The following is a 20,171-nucleotide window of genomic DNA, read 5'->3' as shown; positions in this document are numbered from 1 at the left end:
TCTCTGCCCTCCCTCCCCTATGGACGATCATCTGAACTGACTGGGGCTCCCGACAGTCCTGCAGGTGACCTGCAGGGGGCAGCGTGACGTCAGAGATCATTCAGGACAAAGACATGAGGCCATGTCTGCAGGGGGGTGCCCCCCCCAGCACGTGAGGAAGGTAGTTTTTATTTTTACGAGTCCCTTTAATTTTTTAAACCGGATCTTCAGACCAGGACGAGTCCGGGGGGGTGACGGTGTTAGCGAACATCCGGCCCGCTTGGACCCGATCCCACGGTTCTGTCAGAGCCTCTGCGAGGGAGGGGGGAGGACTGCATTTAGAGTTCTCCTTTTTATTTATTTTCAGGTTTTTGTTTTCTTGCAGGGTTCCTCGGTTCTGGCTCATTTTTATGTATTTTAATTATTAACTAAGTTAAAAGCAATTTAATATTTTAAGCTCTGCGAATTATAATCTAATAAAAGAGAAATGCCATCCAGTGTGTGTCTGTGTGTGCATTACTTAGAATGTAAAGGTGGGCGACTGCCTATCTTAGTAGACTTCAAATTAGCCAAAAAAGCTAGCTTGTTGCTTAAATACTAGCTATACTCCAAAATAGCCTAAAATTCCTCCGTAAACTAAATTAGTCAAAAACGTTTTAAATTTTGTTTTAGCTAAACTCCTTTTTTTTTAAATTACTATAAAAGATGAAAGCATAGCTCATGAATATATTTAAATTCTTGTTGCTAATCTACTTTAAATTTTGAAATTTGAAGACTTTCTCATTCATTTCCAATGGGGCATATTTTGCTCAATATTTCAAAAACTATAAAGTTTATAAAAAACAGAAATACATGTAGGAATGACTTTTTGATACAGAGATTGCTGAAATCTCTGAAAGTGAGATTGAGTTTTGTTTTCCGATTTAAAATATAAAACAAAAAATGAAACGTTTTTTCATCTTCTGATTTTAAGTTGAAAACGAATGAACGAATGCTACACGGATTCAGAAAGCCCTCCTTTGTTCTACTACAGAAGAAAGGGAATGATTAGTCCATTCAATAAATGTAATGTTTTTCCCCAAGTAAAACTAGTCAAAGATATTTGTTTAACATTTAAATGGTATTTCTGTATTTAGACACCTAACAAAACATTTGTATTCTTGACATTGCTGCTGTGTAAACGAGGATCAGAGAGGAAGTTATTCAACCAGCGATGTGCTGTGAGGTTCTGACATCATCAGTCAGATTTACAGACATATGAACCCTACAGCGTCGCTTATTCACCATTTGATTGACAGTTCTTGCCAGTATTTCTTTTCTGTTTACAAACTGTAGCATAGAAAAAAAATCCCCATTATTGACGTACTTTTCCTTATAAATGAAGACAGCAGCTCCTTCTGAAGAAACACATGAATAACCTGTTTGTAGAAGTTTTCCTTTTTCTTTCTTCAGTTAAAAGTTTCTATTTCTACATAAATATCCCGAGTTTGGACACATAATCCTCATTCAGAAAATGATGCAAAAATACATATAAATGTCTGCATTTGACCTGCTGCCACTATTATTCTTTAGCTTCAGTGTCACATTCTGTAGGCTCACCAGCGCCCTCTGCCTTGAGGCATGTAAACTGCGGGGCTCACCCGTTGTATTTCTAAAGTGCATTTTTAGCGGATAAAACGACTAAATGAGTCACAAAATGGCATTAATGTAATCAGAAAGTTAGTGAGACAAAGAAAATGAAGTAATTAAAAATCAAAACATCTTTTTGATAATAAAAAAGACCTAAACAGTACAGCTCATGTGACAGCTGAGTCAGAGAAGGCAGGTGATTCTCTGCAAAATGTAGCTTAAAAATGCACACATTTAATAAAATGAATATACTTTTTACAATTAAAAATAAAATGTTATTGGAGTTTAGAAAAGTTGGAGCAGCAGCAGGTTGGAGATAGGCGGGACAAACTGACGTTTGAAGCTCTCCTGGGCCCGCCCACCTGTCAATCAAAACAAACCACGCCTCTAAATATCTACAAACAAAGTGAAGACCTTGGAATAAGAACTAAACAAGACCCTCCATCCTCAGAGGAATGAAAGAAAATAAAGTAACCAAATAGTTTATTTTGAAAGGCATTTTTTTAATTGATAATGACATTTTTTCAGTAAATTGCTGCACGTGCTGATAGTCACAAAAATCTGCTGCTACACTGAAGGCATGCTGGATTAAAACAGCAGCGCCACCTGGTGGCTCAGTTCTTCACTACATCAACAAACCAACTATTAGAAAATGAAATATTAGTCTGTTTTTTTCCCTTTTATCTTAAAATAAAAAAACACTTTTATATTTCCATTATGTTTTGCATAATTATTATGTGTTTTGTTAGCCTTCAATAAAAGACTAGCTTCTGAATTCCAGTGCTAAACATCTTTTTCATTCATTGTGAATCACATTCCGGTGGTTTAATTAAGAATAAAAATCTTTTTCAGTGTCTTTGACTTTAAATAGAAACTGAAAAAAAAAATTAAATAGTTTAAATTATTATTTGTATTCCGTCCATCCTTATTTAAACCGTTTTAAATCCATACACACACACATTTATAAAAACCCTCAGTGCTTTTTTGTGCTTCGTCATCCTGAGTTATACGGAGCTAAATTAAGGCCAATATTATTTGAATCTCAAATAAAACAACGAAAAAAAAATATTTGTGTTTGGACAAAAAAATATAAAATGCCAAAAACTTTTTGCTATTCTAAAAAAAAAAAACATAAATATTTTCATCTTCAAATGTTTTTTAGATGTCAAAATTCAAAATTTCAATTTCAAAACTTTTCCTTCAGTTTCAAATCTTTTTTTTTTTTTTTTTTCACTGTCAAGTCATTTTTTTTTTGTTTTGAATCTGAAAATTTCAGCACCGGGACTGAAGTTATCACCTGCATTGATTATGATTGGTCCTTCATGTTGGCCCCGCCCCAACCAGCTACAACGGTGCCAAAAGTTTTGAAATTGAAATTTTCAGATTCAAAACTGAACAAAGAGTTGAAAGTGAAAAAAAATATCTGGAACTAAAAAAAAAAAGGAAATTAAAATTTTAGTTTTGATACCTAAAAAACAGAACATTAGAAGTTGAAAACAATTAAGTTTAATTTAGAATAACAAAAATATTCGGACATTTTAATTTTTTTTTTTTTTCGCAAAACATTTTTTTTTATTTCTTTTATTTGGGTTTACATTGAGCTAAATTGATGCCTGTATTATTTGAAACCCAAATAAAACAAATTCAAAAAATTGATGTATGGCCAACAAATTTCCATAAAATATCCGTATTTTTGCAATTCTAAAATAAATGTAATTATTCTCAACATGTTTTTTAGGTTTCAAAACTCAAAATTTCAATTTTTTTTCAATTATCTTTATTTGTTTCGCTTTCAACTCTTTTTTTCCTGTAGAATCTGAACATTTCAGTTTCAAAACTTTTGCCCCTGCTGTGGTGCATTGGGGCAGGGCCAACATGAAGGACCAATCAAAATTGATCAGGGAGTAACTTCAGTCCTGGTGCTGACATTTTCAGATTCAGAACCGAAAAAAAATAATGAGTTGATAGTGGGGAAAAAAAAGATTTGAAATGGAAAAAGGTTTTGAAATTGAAACTGAAAATATTTTTTAGAATAGCAAAAAACATCGGACATTTTCATTTTATTGACCAAACACCAAAGTTTTTTCGTTGTTTTATTTGGTTTTCAAAAAATATTGGCCCCAATTTGGCTCCATAGAGTTCGGGGTTTTTTTGCTGAGTCATGCTATAAACGTGCTGATCGCTCTGATCTTCACAGCTTCTCCACACGGGACTTCTGGGCCCCCGCGGAGGCGCGCCGCCGCCTGACCGACGGCCGCGCGGGGGCGCCCTCGCTCAGCTTGAAGCGGGCCAGCCCCCCCGCCTCGTCCAGCTGCTTGGCGCTGCAGCAGGGCGTCGGAACCTTCACGGTGTTTCCGAACTTGGAGTAGTCCACCGCGTACTTGCAGTCCTCCTCCGACACGGTGGGCACGAAGCGCTGCCCCCACAGGATCTCCTCGGACACGTAGGAGGTCCGCGCCTGCGTGGTGATGCCGGTGGTCTCCACCACCCCCTCCAGAACCACCACCACCTCCACGTGCTGGTGCTGCAGGTCTGACGGGGACAGCTCGTACAGGGGGCTGTCCTTGTCGATCACGTGGGAGATGATGAGGGGGGACACCAGGAAGATCCCGTTGGTGCCCACCGGGTTATCCAGGTGGATGTCGACCTGGTCCAGCGGCACCACCTCCCCCTCGTCGGTGGTGCTCCGCCGCACCACCTGCATGCGCACGGTGGCGCTGATGATCATGCTCTTGCGCAGGTCCCCGATGCGGATCATGAAGCACAGCTTGTTGTTCCGGACGGAAATGACGGCGTGTTTGCTGAAAATCAGCGTCTCCGCGCGCCGGTTGGCCTGCGCGGTTTTCATGAAGATGCAGCCCAGCATGATGGCGTTGATGACCAGACCCACGATGTTCTGCACGATGAGGATGATGATGGCGGACACGCACTCCTCCGTGATCATCCGGCCCCCGAAACCGATGGTGACCTGGACCTCTATGGAGAAGAGGAACGCCGAGGAGAAGGAGTGGATGTCCGTTACGCACGGGATGAAGCCGTCTCCTCTCCGGTCCAGGTCCCCGTGCGCAAAGGCAACGAGCCACCAGATCATCCCGAAGAGGAGCCAGCTGCACAGGAAGGACATGGTGAAGATGACGAGCGTGTGGAGCCATTTCAGGTCCACCAGAGTGGTGAAGACGTCCTGCAGAAAGCGGCCCTGCTCCCGGATGTTGGTGTGCGCTACGTTGCAGGTTCCGTTCTTGGCCACGAAGCGCGCCTTTCCCTGTCTGGCCTTAAACTTTGGCTGCAGGACATCCTCAGCCAGGCGCGTCAGCAGGTAATCATCCGGGATGAGTCCTTTCCTGGACAACATTGACGCGCGCGCGCTGCTCCGTGGATAGTGGCTGCAGGTGGAGTCGGTCCTCCAGGTATTTGCTCCTCAACAGCCGCCGGGCGCAGCGGGGTGCGCGCGCTCCTTACCTCCCCTTCACGAGTGAGAACTCCCGCGGGAGGATCTTCCTCCAGCCTCGCAGCTGCCGTGGTCACTCACGGCCCTGACCGACCATCGGCGCGCGGCGGTGCCGCCTCTCCAAGCTCCGGTTGCGCGTCGGTGCGCATTTCCTGCAGCTCTCTGCGTAAAGGAGTCCGAGCGGGTTTACGCGGGGGGGTAGTTGGGTCACACTTGGATGAAGAGGCGCGCGCGCAGCGCCATCGGGGCTCTGCTGACTTCACTACATCCCGGTAACGTGAGAGGCAGCCCCTCCCTCCCTCCCCCACCATCCGCTCCTTCCCCGATGAGCGCGCGGGTTTTCCGCCACCCCGTCCTCACCGATTCATTCCGGTCTCATCCATCCCTTCTCCAGCAAAGGCGGGAATTCCTTCTGCATGAGGGGACCGATGGGAAATGAAGCCTCGAGCTGCGCAGAAGCAGTGCGCCGCAGACAGCCCATCAACCATCAGCTCATCCATGGAGTAAATATAGAACACTGAACTGCAAAACATCCACCTCACACGCGCACGCGCGGCGCACTTATCACTCACAGCGCTTCTTTCCATGTAGAGCAGGAGACCCCAAACCTTTTCATGTGATGGCCAAAAAAACTGTTTCCTCCTCTGATGGGGGGCGTGGTCGGTAACAATCACAGCCTAAAAGTAAATATTTACGATTTTCTAGAAATCCACACACACTAGAATATTACCCACGATAATGCTACAGTGAATGTTGTAAGATGAATTCGGCCGCTGGAGATGCTGAAATTGATAGCTGAAATGGCTGAAGCCAATAGCTGACAACACTGGGCCTTATAGCTAGCTAAAATATTAGCGAAATGCCAAATTAGCCTAAAAAATGGAAAAAAAAAATTCGAAATTAGCCAAAACAGTGAACAGTAAAGCCGCTGAAATATTAGATAAATGCCAAATTGGCCAAGAAAACTAAACATTTTTTAAATTTGGCAAATCACATTTTAGCTGACATATTAGCTAAATACCAAATTAGCCCCCAAAAAAAACAAAAAACGGCAAAATGTCTAATTTAGCCAAAACAGTCATCATGTTGCTGGAATATAAGCTAAATGCCAAATTAGCCTAAAAACTGGTAAAATTTGTAATTTAGCCAAAACAGCTAGCATAAGGCTAAAATATTAGCTAAGCTCCAAAGTAGCCTGAAAAACGGAAAAAGTCCTAAATTAGCCAAAACAGTTTCCTTGCAGCTGAAGTATGAACTAAATGCCAAATTTGCCAAATAAACTAAGAAAATGCCTAAATTAGCTCAAACAGCTAGCCCGTGGCTAAAATGTTAGCCAAACTCCAAAATAGCCCAGAAATCCTTAGTAACTACCACAACAGCAGAAAAAGAGATGAATATTTTAAAAACTGGAAGAGCTGAAGAGCTATGGACGTCTAAGAAAAACATATGGAAGAAAAATAAAAATAATGAATAAATAAAGAAAAAGGGAATAACTTAAACCAATAAATATTCTATCCTCTCCCGTCATAGTTCGGACTGCAGAAGGGTAAAAGTCACGTTCTTTGTGGGTCTTGATCGGCGTTTCTGGGGCCGGGCCAAATGTGGAGGCGGGCCTAATCAGGCCAGCGAGCTGTAGTTTGGTGACCCCTGATGTAGAGGCTCAACATCTCTGATTACAAGAAGCCCCGCCCATCAGCACGCAGACACACCTGAGATCATTCACGTTTTATTACCAAAGCAGTAATAATTTTATGTACAAATATACACATGAGTAAAAAAATGTATATTCCACGGGACAATTGCACTTTGAATGTCTTCCTCTCGTGCTCCTCCTCCTCCTCCCCCTCTGCAGGTGCTACTTATCTGCACGCACAAAGGAGGCGAAGACGCTGTCCTCCCTGTCCAGCAGGGCCTGGGGAGTGTCGTGCTCCAGGATGATCCCCCGCTTCATCACAATCACCAGGTCGGCGTTCAGGATGGTGTGGACACGATGCTGCGGGGAGAGAGGGGGAGGTCAGAGCAGGAGAACCACAGGAGAGGAGGAGCTGCTCCTGCAGCCTGATGGTTTTATGGATCTCCTCAGACCTCCAGAGGAGTTTGGAGGAAGTACTCACTGCGATGGTCACCACCGTCCGCTCGGCAAACGCGGTCATCACCACCTTCTGCAGGATGCTCTCCTGCGGACGCAGAGGGGGCGGAGTTTACATTCTGCTTACATGAAAACAGCAAACGTCCTGAAACTGCTGCTGCAGCGAAAGGAGGTGCAGGAAAGGGAGGCAGGACGCTCCCTCCGGCTCCTACTGCACTTAAGTTTCAAGGAGGAGGGAGGCATGGTGATGAAAGGCGATCTCCTCTCTGCCCCCTCCCCCCTCATAACCTTGTTATTCAAAGCCTCAAGTTTCCGTGGAGGATCCGTCTGTTCAGAGCGGCTCCGTGTTGCCATGGCAGCAGCATCTCCGTTCCTGCACCTCCTCCGAGCCGGGCACTGACCGTCGCCATGTCGATGGAGGCCGTGGCCTCGTCCATGATGAGGATGCTGCTCTTCCTCACGAAGGCTCGGGCCAAACAGAAGAGCTGCCGCTGGCCCTGGCTGAAGTTCTCGCCGCCCTCCGTCACCACGGCGTCTGCAGACAGTCGGGACTCGTCATTCCTGAACGCCGGTCCCCCCAGGCTATGATCAATCAGCATCTTAGAGGATTTATCATCTGATCTGACGGTTCATTTGTTTAAATCGAAACAGGTTTTACTTCAGGAACGGACGTCCGGATCTTTCTGCAAATAAAAAATCAGTTTTTTATCGGATTCACTGAAAACGAGTCACAACAACTTAAATGTGATTCAATTTCTGCAAAAAACAAACAATCAGAAAGATGCCTTTAAAGCATAAAACAAGTCATTCTATCTCAGGGAAACAGAAAAAACGAAATTTATAAAATCCATCTGAAAAACTCAATCCTTGCTAATGGCTGCCAAACCAAAACTACTTAAAGAAAACAAATAAACAAAGTCCGCAAATTAAGACTACCAAGCCCAAACTAAAATATCAAAACCCTGCAGTGTAAGACTGCTGAGGACAAAGAGGGGAAAAAGAATGACAATTTAAGACTATGTAGGTTTTCACATCCCTGTTGACCTGAAGACGTCCTGTTTACCCAAAGCTCACAGCTACTAAATGCAGCTTCTCCTTCTGTTTAGATTAAAGAATAAAAGACTTTCTCTGCATCATCAGCTCCTCCATCCATCAGGATCTAAAGCTGCACTCAGACTCTTGGATCTGATCCGGACCAGTTTGCTGAAGCGCCCAGATGTCCGAGCTGCTTTATTGGAGGCTGACTGAGGGAGAAAAGATGATGCTCGATGAAGGAGAACAGACCTAAACCTCCCGGCAGCGTTTTCACCACCGACTTCAGCTGCGCGATCTCCAGAGCTTCCCACAGCATCTCATCGGTCGCCTTCATCTCCGGGTCCAGGTTGAACCTGCAGACGTGAACACATGAACTCTCAACTGTTTGAATCTCCTCAGCCCCGCCCCTGGGCTGCATGGGGCCCTAGGCGAAATGTGATCTTCGCCCCCCACCCATCACCACCATGCAAGCACACACAACACTATAACAGCACGCAAAAAAAGAAAATAAGTACTTGTTTGAACCTATTAGAGACGGCTACAACTGGAATATGTTCAAGTAAGTATTGATTTATTTTAATGATCAATAAATAAATAATAACCACTAAAGGATAATATCACTTCTCCCAAGCTGGGATCCCGACCTCCACAATGCAAGGCAGCTTCGCTAACCACTGCGCTAACATTTAAAAAGAGGGAAAAAAAACAGAGATCGTCTGTTAAATTATTTTAAGTATATTGCAACTGAAATGGGGGGGGGATTTCTAAGCAACTGAATGTAAATAAAACAAACAAACCTCTGCCTTGAACCCCCTTTTTCCTCCTCTTCCTTCCTGTTTTGACCTTAAAGTTGTCCCCGAGGGCTCGTTTTGCTGCTTTTTCATCCTTCAAGTTTTAAAGAAGCACTAAAGAAAACACGGCGTGCCCCTCCCCCCTCCCACTTCCACCTAGCTTCGACAGCGGCTGTGTTGATTATGCAAAACTTTTGAGTTATTGTATTTATGTTTAATTATTACTTTTATTTTACATTTTACGCATTAAAAAAAAAACATTGCAATTTAGCACACCCTAGGCGGCTGCCTAGGTTACCAGATGCCCTGGATCTCCTCCAGGAGAAGCCTTGTCTCTTGAGATGCTTAAATGTATCTCAACATTTCAGATGACTCTCCTTCACGTCTCTTAGTTAACCCTCTCCTCTGCCCGGTCTCCCTGCTCGTTTTACCACCTCCTCATCCCTGTGCTGACCCCCACCCTCTGGTGGTCGTACCGGATGGTCCCGCTGAACAGGATAGGGTCCTGGAGGATGATGGACAGCCGGGACCTGAGTGTCTGCAGGGGCAGCTTGGAGATGTCGATGTTGTCGATGACGATCCTCCCTGAGGAGAAAGTCGGCTTCATGAAACCCGGTAAGTCTGTTGTTGCGTTTGTATGAGACGCTAGGCGCTCACCCTCGAACATGTCCACCATGCGGAAGAACGCCAGCGAGAAGGAGGACTTGCCGCTCCCGGTGCGGCCGCAGATCCCCACCTGGGAAGAAGAAGAAGCCGATGGTTTTACTGAAAGACTCACACGGCTCTCGTGTAGGGCTGCCACGATTAGTCGACTAATCGGCGACTAATCGACTATTAAAATATTTGTCAACTAATGTAATAGTTGATTAGTCATTACTTTATATTATATGTAGTCAGAGTAAAGTAAAGTTTAACAAAGTTCTGAGTGTTCAGCACCAAAAAATTCACTTTTTTTGTGTGAATGCTTAGTAAGCGTTCACTGTAGTGATTCTCAGCTCCTTTCGATACGTTTTTCAGCACATAAAAACTCAATCACACTTGCAGCGATTTCAACAATCTTGGTTTCAAAACATTCAACTTGTTTAGGAGATTATTGTGTGTATTTTTGTTATTCATAAACTTTCAGTTTTTGAAATACTGAGAAAAATATGCCCCATAGGAAATGAAAGAGAAAGCAACAAGCCTTTAAATATATTCATGGAGTATGTTTTCGTCTTTTATAGTAAATTAAAAAAAAAAGTAGTTTACCTAGTATAACATTATTTGTTATCTACTGTTTTCTTTAGGCTAATTTAGAGTTTAGCTATTATCTTAGCAACATGCTAACGTTCTTGGCTAATTTGTTATACTTTGGTTTTTATAGACTAATTTACAGTGTAGCTTATATGTTAGCAACGTTTTTGACTAATTTAGTTTACCGAGGAATTATAGGCTATTTTAGAGTTGAGCTAGTATTTAAGCAACTAGCTAGCTTTTTTTAGCTAATTTGGAATCTACTAAGGTTTTTTGGGCTAATTTGAAGTTTATCTCATATTTAAGCAACACACTAAATATTTTTGCAAAATTGAGATGTATTATGGATTTTAAAGCAATTTTTACTACAAATTTTTCAGAAATTTAGGTAAACTTTAGCGCTATTTCATAGTTCTTTCACGAAATTTCCAGTCTTTTAGCAAAAGTTAACATTTTGCAAATAGCTTTTGTATTTTCAGCAAATCTCTTCAGTAAATAATGTGAAAACTTTTGTCAAAAAGCCTTTACACTAGCATTATCGCAGGAAATGCAACTTTTCTAGTTATATTTGAAACAGTGAGAAGAGGCTGCATGGTTCATTAAATGTTTAAAATTGTCTTTATTTTCAGTTAGTTTAAAGCTAATGATGGTTAAGATGTGTGTTTTACATCCACTTTGCGAATGACCCAATTAGTCATCTAATCTGAAAAAATAATCAGTGATTAGTCGACTGTTAAAATAATCGTTTGGGCAGCACTACTCTCGTGGGTTTCTTTACCTTCTGTCCCGGGCTGACGTGCGCATTGACGTTTTTGAGCACGGGCTTCAGCGAGGCGTCGTACCGGACGCTCAGGTTCTGGATCTTGATCTCTCCGTGGCGGGGCCAGCCGTCCGGCACCTGAGACACAGCTGACACAAAGCCCCGCCCCCCCAGAGCGCCGTTTATGAGGCGGGTCATAAATACATTCCAGTTTCCATCTCAGAACTGCAGGATTAGAAGTTATAGAGTGAAAATAAAAGGGAGGGAGGAGAATTAGTTTGGGTTTAAAGGACATAAACATGCGCGCCAGAAGGAGGCCGCAGGGATTGATGAGGAGCGGAGATGAAGGAGGAGGAGATCAGAGTTCTGCGTGCGTCGGCGTTGGTGCACTCACTGAGGAGCCCCTCGTAATTCTCAGCTTCAGTTCTGAGGAGACCATTAATCCTCTTGACGGCGCCAAGCTGCACCTCCATGTCTGCCAAGTTTCGCACCATCCAGTTCATGTAGTTGGACACCTGAGACAGGAGAAAGGAGGAGGAGTTACGCTGCAGAAGGCTGAAGCTTCAGCTGTGAGTTTCACTTCCAGAGGACCTGCAGTTTCATTCTGGCTTCACGTCTTTTAACCCTTTAACACTTGAGGTGTCGCCGGTGACGCTTAAACACAAAATCTTTAACAACTTGTCCACCACTTTTCTCCTTCAGAATCTACCGGAATGACATTGATCAAGTTAACGGTTGAATAGTTACAGTAAATCAAAGAACATAAATACTGGAGCTTTAAGGGTTAATTTACTCTTGATGATCTTGAAGAAATACAAGGACTTCACCTGCACTCACTCAGAATGAATCAATCCTGTCTGTCAGGATCAGCGGAAGGACTTTTACAGGGAGCAGTGGATGCAGTTTATTTTTCAGAGATATAAATGAAGATGTGACGGTTTAGTTTGAGATTTTCTTTGTTGCTGAGGTCAGTGTGTGCTGAAGGTCTGATGTTTGTGATGGGATGGAGGGTGGGTTAAAACCAACTGAGCTGTTTCTCATTTCCTTCGGAACCAATGCATTCTCATCCCCAAGTTGTCACATATTGATGCTGGGTTTAGGAACCCTCCGCATCACTTTTAGACGTTTTGGGCATCCTTGTGTTTTGATCTGTTGGCTGTTTATTAAATCAAGGGTCCATAACCTTTGTGATGCGGTACCGGATGTGGTACCGGACGTAGCTTGGTCCTAGAGACACGTCTAGTACTCGTACCCTAACCCAGTACTGGTCCCCTAATCCAGTACTAGTACCCTAACCCAGCACCGTATGTGCTATCGGACGTAGCTTGGTCCTAGAGACACGTCTAGTACTCGTACCCTAACCCAGTACTGGTCCCCTAATCCAGTACTAGTACCCTAAGCACCGTATGCGCTATCAGACGTGGCTTGCACCTTCGGGAGACTTCCAGTACCGGTACCCTAACCTGGAACTGGATACAGTACTGGATAGGGTACTGGATGTGGTACCTGATGCGGTACAGGACGTGGCTTGGTCCTCGAGAACCTCCAGACCCAGTTACCTAACGAAGTACCAGAATCCCAGCCCTAACCTGGCACCTTATGTGATATCGGACGTGGCTTGCTCTTTTGGGACACGTCCAGTACCGGTAACCTAACCCAGTACTGGTACCCTAACCCTAACTCAGCACCAGATCCAGTACTCGATGCACTGGATGCTTTACTGGAAGCAGTACCGGACGTTATCTTGGTCCTCGGGACACGTCCAGTACTGGTACCCTAACCCAGAACCAAATGTGGTACTGGATATGGTACCGGACGTAGCCTGGTCCTCAGGACACATCCAGTACCGGTACCCTAACCTTAATGTACTACGGGATGCGGTACTAAATGTGGTACCAGATGTGGTACCGGACCCAAACCAGTATTAGATGCGGTACTGGGTGCAAACGGGGCCAGGGCGCAAACTGGTACCAGGTTAGAGTATTGGTACTCGACGCGACCAATTCACGTCCGGTATTGCATCCTGAGGGTTGCAAATCCTTGATTTTACGAACAGCCAGGATGTCAAAAAATTACGAGTTGTGGACGCCCAAAAAGTCCAAAAGTGACACAGAGACTCCTAAACCAAACGTGACGAGTTGGCAGTGAGAACGTGATGTCAGACCAGAGACAAACACAGATGACCTCATGATGTCAGACTGGAGCTCAGTGGTTTTTCCTGAAACAGGATCATCAAATCTCTCTTGTATGCTGGGGGGATCTCCACCTGCCTGTTCACCCCTCGTTACTTTGAGAGGCTGGCCAATCAGAGAAGCCCTAACCTGAATGTGGGTGGAGCAACACGGATCACTTTATGGAACACTCTAAACCGAAACATATGTTTATTTTTATAAGAATATAGTTTTATTTCTTTACGGCTCAAAAAAAGAGTCATGATGAACCCACACGTGCTCACCATGAGCGCGTACGTCAGGCCGAGCCCCACCAGCCCAGGGGACAACTGGTTATAAAGGGAGTTGCTGATGGAGGCCACAGCTGCCACCAAGACCACACACGCCCCGATGTACTCCTGCAGACGGACGGCGAGGGGAGGGGCCAGAACAAAAATACATGAGTGCTTTATTACACCAACACACACATGTACACACATGTACAAAAGGAAAATGTCAAGGTCCCATCCTCTCCTACAAAACACAAAATCGCTGACATGAGGATACATTTCATGTCAACAAGATCTTCAGTTTCCATCAACCTGCAGCTTCAGGCTGAACCGGATCCAGCCGATGAAGCAGAGCTGGTCATCGGCAGGCCGGTTCTTACCATGCGGACCTCCAGCCAGCGGTTGGCCGCCGTGAGGAAGAGCGAGGCGATGTTGTTGGCGTCCGTGAACTGCAGCAGCCTCTGCCTGAAGCGCGGCTCGTACCTGCCATAGAAAACATGACGTTGCAAGTGATTTCTATTTCTAAACATTTTGATTTATTTTTGCATCATAGTTACTTGTTTTTTTGGTTTCTAGACTGTTTTACATTCACTTTTTATTTAATATCAAGAAGTTTTTATTTTAATAAACTATTTTCCATTGAATTTAAAATATTGTGCTAATTCTGTTTTTATGTTTATCAAGTCACTTAAAGAGGAGAAACTTACAAAAAACATTCAGAGCAATTAAAAATAATTGAGATTTTGAGGTTCATGTCACATTCACCACATTTATGAAAAATATCAGAGAATGGGAAACATTAAGGAAGAGATGAAAAATGAAAAATCTGAGAACAAAATCGTTGAAATAAATTGACCTCAAATAAATTTGTCCAAAACACAAAACTGACCCAGAAATAAGTTATACTTTTTGTTTGTGTTACTTTTCATAAATGCTCTTTTTTCTTAATTATTTCTAGTTTTAAAACTAAAACTCCTTCAGAAAATGTGTTTTAACTGAACTGAATGATGTGAAACTACAAACATTCAGTCAGTAAAACAGCAGCTCCACTGCAGACATTCAGCGTTACATTTTTCAGACCGAATGGATCTGGCTTAAAGACTTCCATCGGCGCCGTCTTCAGGACAGGAAGTCCGTACCTGAGGGCTCTTATTGTGGTGAGTCCTTCCACTGTCTCTGAGAAGTGGGACAGCAGGGGCAGTTGGGTGCTGTCCTCCAGCTGCTGCAGGTCCCTGACCAGCAGACAGAGCAAACGCATGAAAATCATCTCTGACAAAAGAGCTTTTTTGGACGCCGCCCTTTCCGGCTCACCTGGACGCCATGCGGAAGTATTTCTGGATGAAGTAGCAGGTGACGGCCAGCGGCAGGAGGGCCACCAGGAAGACGGGCGTCACGTAGGAGATGACGCCCAGGGCGGAGACGCACAGCAGCGTGGAGCGGGAGAGGCACTCCAGCGTGGTGGGGATGTGCTGGTCGATGGTGTTGGTGTCGGTGGAGAAGCGGTTGAGGATGCTGCCGAGCGGAGTCGTCTCGAAGAGCCTGAAGCAGAGAAACGGGGAGAACGACGTCGACCGTCAGAGGCTCCTGTTTACGCGAGAGGTCACGACCCCTGATGTTTATGACATCATCGTAAATCGTAATTCTACCGGAGGAAACCACGGCAGAATCTCACAAAACCTCCAAAGTTACACACAGATCAATAATCACACACAAATGCAAAGTTACACACGAATCAAGAATTACCCACAAATCCAAAGTTACGCACAAATCGAAAATTACACACAAATCCAAAGATACGCACAAATCAAGAATTACGCACACACAAATCCAAAGTTGCGCAGAAATCCAAAGTTAAGAACAAATCAAGAATTACCCAAAAATCCAAAGTTACGCACAAATCCAGAGTTACGCACAAATCCAAAGTTACGCACAAATCGAAAGTTACGCACAAATCAAGAATTACGCACACACAAATCCAAAGTTACACACAAATCCAAAGATACGCACAAATCAAGAATTACGCACACACAAATCCAAAGTTGCGCAGAAATCCAAAGTTACGAACAAATCAAGAATTACCCACAAATCCAAAGTTACGCACAAATCAGGAATTATGCACACACAAATCTAAAGTTACGCACAAATCGAAAGTTACGCACAAATCAAGAATTACGCACAAATCAGGAATTATGCACAAATCGAAAGTTAAGCACAAATCAAGAATTACGCACACAAAAATCTAAAGTTATGCACAAATCAAGAATTACGCACACACATATCACAAATGAGCGTGATACTTATTTGTCTCTATAATTGATGCACCAAAACGAATTTTGTGGTTTGTGTAAAATGCAGCTGCTCCTTCCTGTGTGTGCATGTTCGTGCACGTTCGTGCATGTTCGTGCATGTGAGCGTGTGATGTGCTTGCGTGTGTTTAAGCACGGAAAGGTGGAGCAGATGGCGCTGTGAGTAATGAGGCTAAAAGAGAAGCTTCGTCTCCTTTTGAATGATGTTGTTTAAGCGGTAAACAGCTGGAGTCACGAGGCCCCCCCTCCCACCACGCCGCTTCACCTCATGGGCGCCAGGATGATCTTGTTGAGCAGGCCGTGGTGGAGCTCCTTGGCCGCCTTGAGGCCCGTCCACTCCACGGCCACGGAGGTGGCGAGACAGAGGATGATGCCGAGGCAGCAGAGCACGCTGAAGACGGACAGGTACCAGGAGTGGCTGAAGCTGCAGTCCTGCAGACGCAGACAGACACGCAGTTGAGACGCGTCTGCAGCTCCGTCTGCTTGCTCTTTAATTATAAGGACAATTAACGGGCGGGCTGGTTAAACATTAGCAGAGAAGACGTCTCTGCAGCAGCTGAACAAACGGGGAGAAGCATCGAGGAAACCCGACCCCCCTCCCCCACACACCTATTCATGAGATTTTCTGTTTCTTTGTCACAAAGAGAATTCATGTTTTTCTCATCCATGAAAATGTGTCAGAAAAAAGGATTTTTCCCCCAAACATTAACCTTCGACTTACAGATTGAAGCTTCTTCATGACGGAAATAACTGATGGCAGGTGCAGTTCACAGAGTAACCACTAGGGATTTTTCAGTCAGTTGATGTTTACTGAAATTAATCAAACTGCATTATAAAAATGAACACATATGAAAACAAAATGCAAACCTTCTCACTTATATTCATTTCATTGACTTTAGTGGGGATCCATGTTTGAACTTCATCTGGTTTTGATGATTATCAGAGTTTCATCATATTTTTCAATCTCAAAAAAACTGCATCTGGTGCAGAAACACAACCTGTGACCTCCAGACTGAAGACAGTTTAATCCAGTCTGGTTTAATCTGACTAGTATGAATTAGTCTGATCTGATCCAGTCTGATCCAGTCTGACCTGATCCAATCTGATTCAGTCTTAATTAATCTGATCTGATCCAGTCCAATTTAGTATGACCTGATCCAGCCTTACCTACTCCAATCTGATTTGATTCAGTCTGATCTGATCCAATCTGATCTGATCCAGCCTTACTGAATCCAGCATGATCCAATCCAGTCTGATATGATCCAGTAATTTCCAGTCCGATCTAATTCCATCTGACTTGATCCAGTTTGATCCAGTCTCATTCAGTCTGATTTGATCCAATCTGATTCAGTCTGACCTCATCCAGTCTGATTTAATCTCATCTGATCATGTCTGATTCAGTCTGACCTGATCCAGTCTCATTCAGTCTGATTTGATCCAGTCTGATTTAGACTGACCTGATCTAGTTGGATTTAGACTGACCGGATCCAGCCGGATTTAATCTGATCTGATCCAGTCAGACCTGATCCAGCATTACCTAATCCAGTCTGATCTGAAATAGTCTGACCCGATCCAGCCTCATGCGATCCATTTTGATTTATTCTGACCTGATCCAATCTGATTTAGTCTGATTTGATCCAGCCTGATCTAATCCAGTCTAGTTCAGTCAAATATGATCCAGTCTGATCAGATCCAATCTGACCTAATCCACTCTGATCTGGTCTAGTCTGATTCATCTCACTTGATCAAGTAGGATCCAGTTTGTTCTGATCCAGACTGACCTGATCTTTTTTATTTCATCCAGTCTGATCTGATTCAGTCTGACCTGATCTATTTTATTTCATCCAGTCTGACCCGATCCAGTCTGATTCAGTTTGATCTGATCCAGTCTAGTTCAGTCAAGTATGATCCAGTCTGATCAGATCCAATCTGACCTAATTCACTCTGATCTGATCCAGTCTGATTTGATGCAGTCTGGTTCAATCAAATACGATTCAATCTGATCTGATTGAGTCTGATTCATCTCACTTGATCAAGTAGGATCCAGTTTGTTCTGATCCAGTCTGACCTGATCTATTTTATTTAATCCAGTCTGATCTGATCGAGTCTGACCCGATCCAGTCGGATCCAATCCCCTCATTTGGTCTGATCCGATCCGTGAGCCGGACTCCTGAGAGTCTCCGCCTGGATCCATCCTCAGCTCAGAAAAACCCGGCATGGAGCCTCAGAACTTCTTCCAGACCGGACGTGCTCTGAATTCAAACACCTCTTCACGTGCACGGAACCGTGCATGTGTTTCTGTGCATGTGCGCCGTCAGACTGTCTGTCTGAGCCCTTCACCTGACCTGCGTGCGGCGCGAGCAGAACGGCCGTGATGATCCGTGAAGCGGCGCTTCGCTGCCAGCAGCTGCTGCGACCTGCAGGCGTGAATGACGAGCTTCTCCTTCCAAATATAACCCGAATCTCCATTAATCTTCTTCTGTGGATTCCTGCACGTCTGCTCTGCACAAACACCTGATTAACCAGAACACAGCAGCAGACGCACGCAGGACGCTCTGGATCTGCTGGACAGAACCATCAAAGTGAGTCTGGTTCTGGAGGTTTACGGGGAGTTTTCTTCTCCACTGTCGCCCTTCGCTGGTTCAGAACAGAGATTACAGCAGAAACTCATGTAATCCAGTGAATCCAGTAATCTGCTGGTCTCCAGCGTCCGACCAGATTCATCCGAACTTCTGTCACTAAGCAGAAATCCGACATGAAGCTGGTTTTTCCGGTCAGGGATTTCCTGTACGTTTAGAAAACATCCGAACATGAACATCTGTCAGATGTTTTACTCAAAGAATCAAAGCTTTCTGGAAGCTTCTGCTGACAAACAGATGAAGCTCCACCATCATCATCATCATCCCACTGAACGAGCTTCCGGAGGAGACCGAGTCTTCTCCACGTCTTCATCCTCATCCTGAAACTGTATTCTGTTCAGGTCCGGTTAGGTTTCCATCACGGGTTGCCGCGGTGATGTAACCTTGTAAGAGATGAAGCTGCTACATGACACTGAGGAGCCACAGCTGAACCGGACGATGGCTGAAGCGTCAAAGCCGCTTCAGGGGGACGTCCCAGACGGAGAGGACGACCTTCAGGTCAGGTTTCATGAAAACACCAGAAGAGCCAGCAGCAGCAGAGAAACCTCACTGAGACGCTAGCATGCTAACGCTAGTCTGAATGGTCCAACTGCAGCGGTTCTGTTCTGAAGACTAAAGTCGGAGCCGGTTCTGACTGATGACTTTTTTTTTTTAATGTAAAAGGAAAAATGAAAAAGAAGTTTAAATACACACACGTGTGTTTGTGTTCATGTGAACACACAAAAGCTTGTTTCCACTGAACAGTACGGTCAGGTGTTGTGCCAAGGTACGTTCCCCTGCCAGATTGTGTGTCCCCGATCTCAGATATCATTGATTTTCTTTTGTGACACTCATATTTTGCCCCCAAAAGAGTAATAAGAAGGTGGATTACTACAATATACTTAATTCTGGAACTTTATTGTCATATTTGTATTTTTTTCACATGTTCTATGGTGAAAAAACAACCTTTATTTGAGTAATTTAGGATAACAAACAGGATTTATGAAAGTTCCTTTGTGATGGGAGCATGTTTCAATGGACAATTATTAAATAGTTGTTGTTTCTACTGCAAATTATTGTGGGGGGTACAGATTCTGGCAGGTAGAACCCATATTTAAGGTAGAGTTTGTGGTAAAAATAAAAATCAAACATGACAGTAAACTCACAAAAGCCTCAGAATAAGGTTATATGTTATAATCATCCACCTTCTGTGTCATAAAACAAAATAAATCATCAATTTCTGAGACTGGGAACACACATTCTGGCTGGGGGAACATACCTCGGCACCACACCGGTTATTTTTCAGAAGATCAGAGTTTTTTAAGCATTTTTCATTTTCATTTATTCATTTCATTTCATTTTATGGTCATTTGACTATTTCTGCTAAACATGTTTCATTGTTTCTATACCATTCCAATATGGCGTCTCTCTATCTTGGACAGTAATAAAAAACCTGCATGTCCCCTCTATTGAATTATTGAAGAATTCCGCCATAACCAGGAAAACAGAATAGCTAGCTTAGCGCTATACAGGTCCTTTCTAATGTCGTCATCACTTTTAGCCAATCAGCAGGTGGCTAAGGCGACTCCACCCCAACCGTTCGGTTCTATTTTTCTATGGACCTACGACAGAGGTACGGGTCGCAACTGTCTCATGGGTCTATTTAACAATGGAAATGCTCAAAATACCGAACCGGACCGGACCGGACCGCTCAGTGGAAACGAGGCTAAACAGAAAAATTGGGGATAGATTTGACATTTCCATTAATATTGTCCAAAATAGCTAAATTAAAAATATATCTAATATTTTCTACTCTGGTTTCCTCTGCAGGTGTGACGGCCAG

At 43.8% G+C, this 20,171-nt stretch overlaps 3 protein-coding genes across 7 annotated transcripts in view; 1 reads left to right on the top strand and 2 right to left on the bottom strand.

The window, feature by feature from the left end:
• Positions 1-476, top strand: part of mob2a (MOB kinase activator 2a) — a gene marked incomplete in the record, with an annotated part of 29,239 nt that extends 28,763 nt beyond the window's left edge. For both annotated transcript variants that reach the window (XM_024281380.2, XM_024281381.2), the window contains 1 exon segment: positions 1-476.
• Positions 477-3,150: 2,674 nt separating this feature from the next.
• kcnj11 (potassium inwardly rectifying channel subfamily J member 11) lies at positions 3,151-5,891 on the bottom strand. The gene has a single exon (XM_024281365.2). It carries the CDS (start codon positions 4,958-4,960, stop codon positions 3,800-3,802), a length of 1,161 nt encoding a protein of 386 aa, XP_024137133.1. The 5' UTR covers positions 4,961-5,891; the 3' UTR covers positions 3,151-3,799.
• An 875-nt stretch (positions 5,892-6,766) lies between these two features.
• Positions 6,767-20,171, bottom strand: part of abcc8 (ATP-binding cassette, sub-family C (CFTR/MRP), member 8) — a gene marked incomplete at its 5' end in the record, with an annotated part of 59,399 nt that continues 45,994 nt past the window's right edge. For 3 of the 4 annotated variants that reach the window (XM_036212591.1, XM_024281309.1, XM_036212592.1), the window contains 13 exon segments: positions 6,767-7,049; positions 7,171-7,233; positions 7,547-7,680; positions 8,430-8,533; positions 9,448-9,556; positions 9,629-9,707; positions 10,983-11,113; positions 11,359-11,479; positions 13,420-13,533; positions 13,785-13,887; positions 14,544-14,636; positions 14,716-14,943; positions 15,976-16,142. In XM_036212591.1, the coding sequence (XP_036068484.1) occupies positions 6,912-7,049; positions 7,171-7,233; positions 7,547-7,680; positions 8,430-8,533; positions 9,448-9,556; positions 9,629-9,707; positions 10,983-11,113; positions 11,359-11,479; positions 13,420-13,533; positions 13,785-13,887; positions 14,544-14,636; positions 14,716-14,943; positions 15,976-16,142 (1,584 nt within the window). 4 annotated transcript variants of the gene reach the window in all.

This window comes from Oryzias melastigma, linkage group LG6, assembly GCF_002922805.2.
Source record: "Oryzias melastigma strain HK-1 linkage group LG6, ASM292280v2, whole genome shotgun sequence".
NCBI classification, from domain to species: Eukaryota; Metazoa; Chordata; class Actinopteri; order Beloniformes; family Adrianichthyidae; genus Oryzias; species Oryzias melastigma.
This window is presented reverse-complemented; position numbering and strand designations above follow the sequence as displayed.

Bases quoted from the DNA above. Each gene is read 5' to 3' on its own strand.
- kcnj11 (XM_024281365.2), bottom strand. From the start codon at position 4,960: ATGTTGTCCAGGAAAGGACTCATCCCGGATGATTACCTGCTGACGCGC.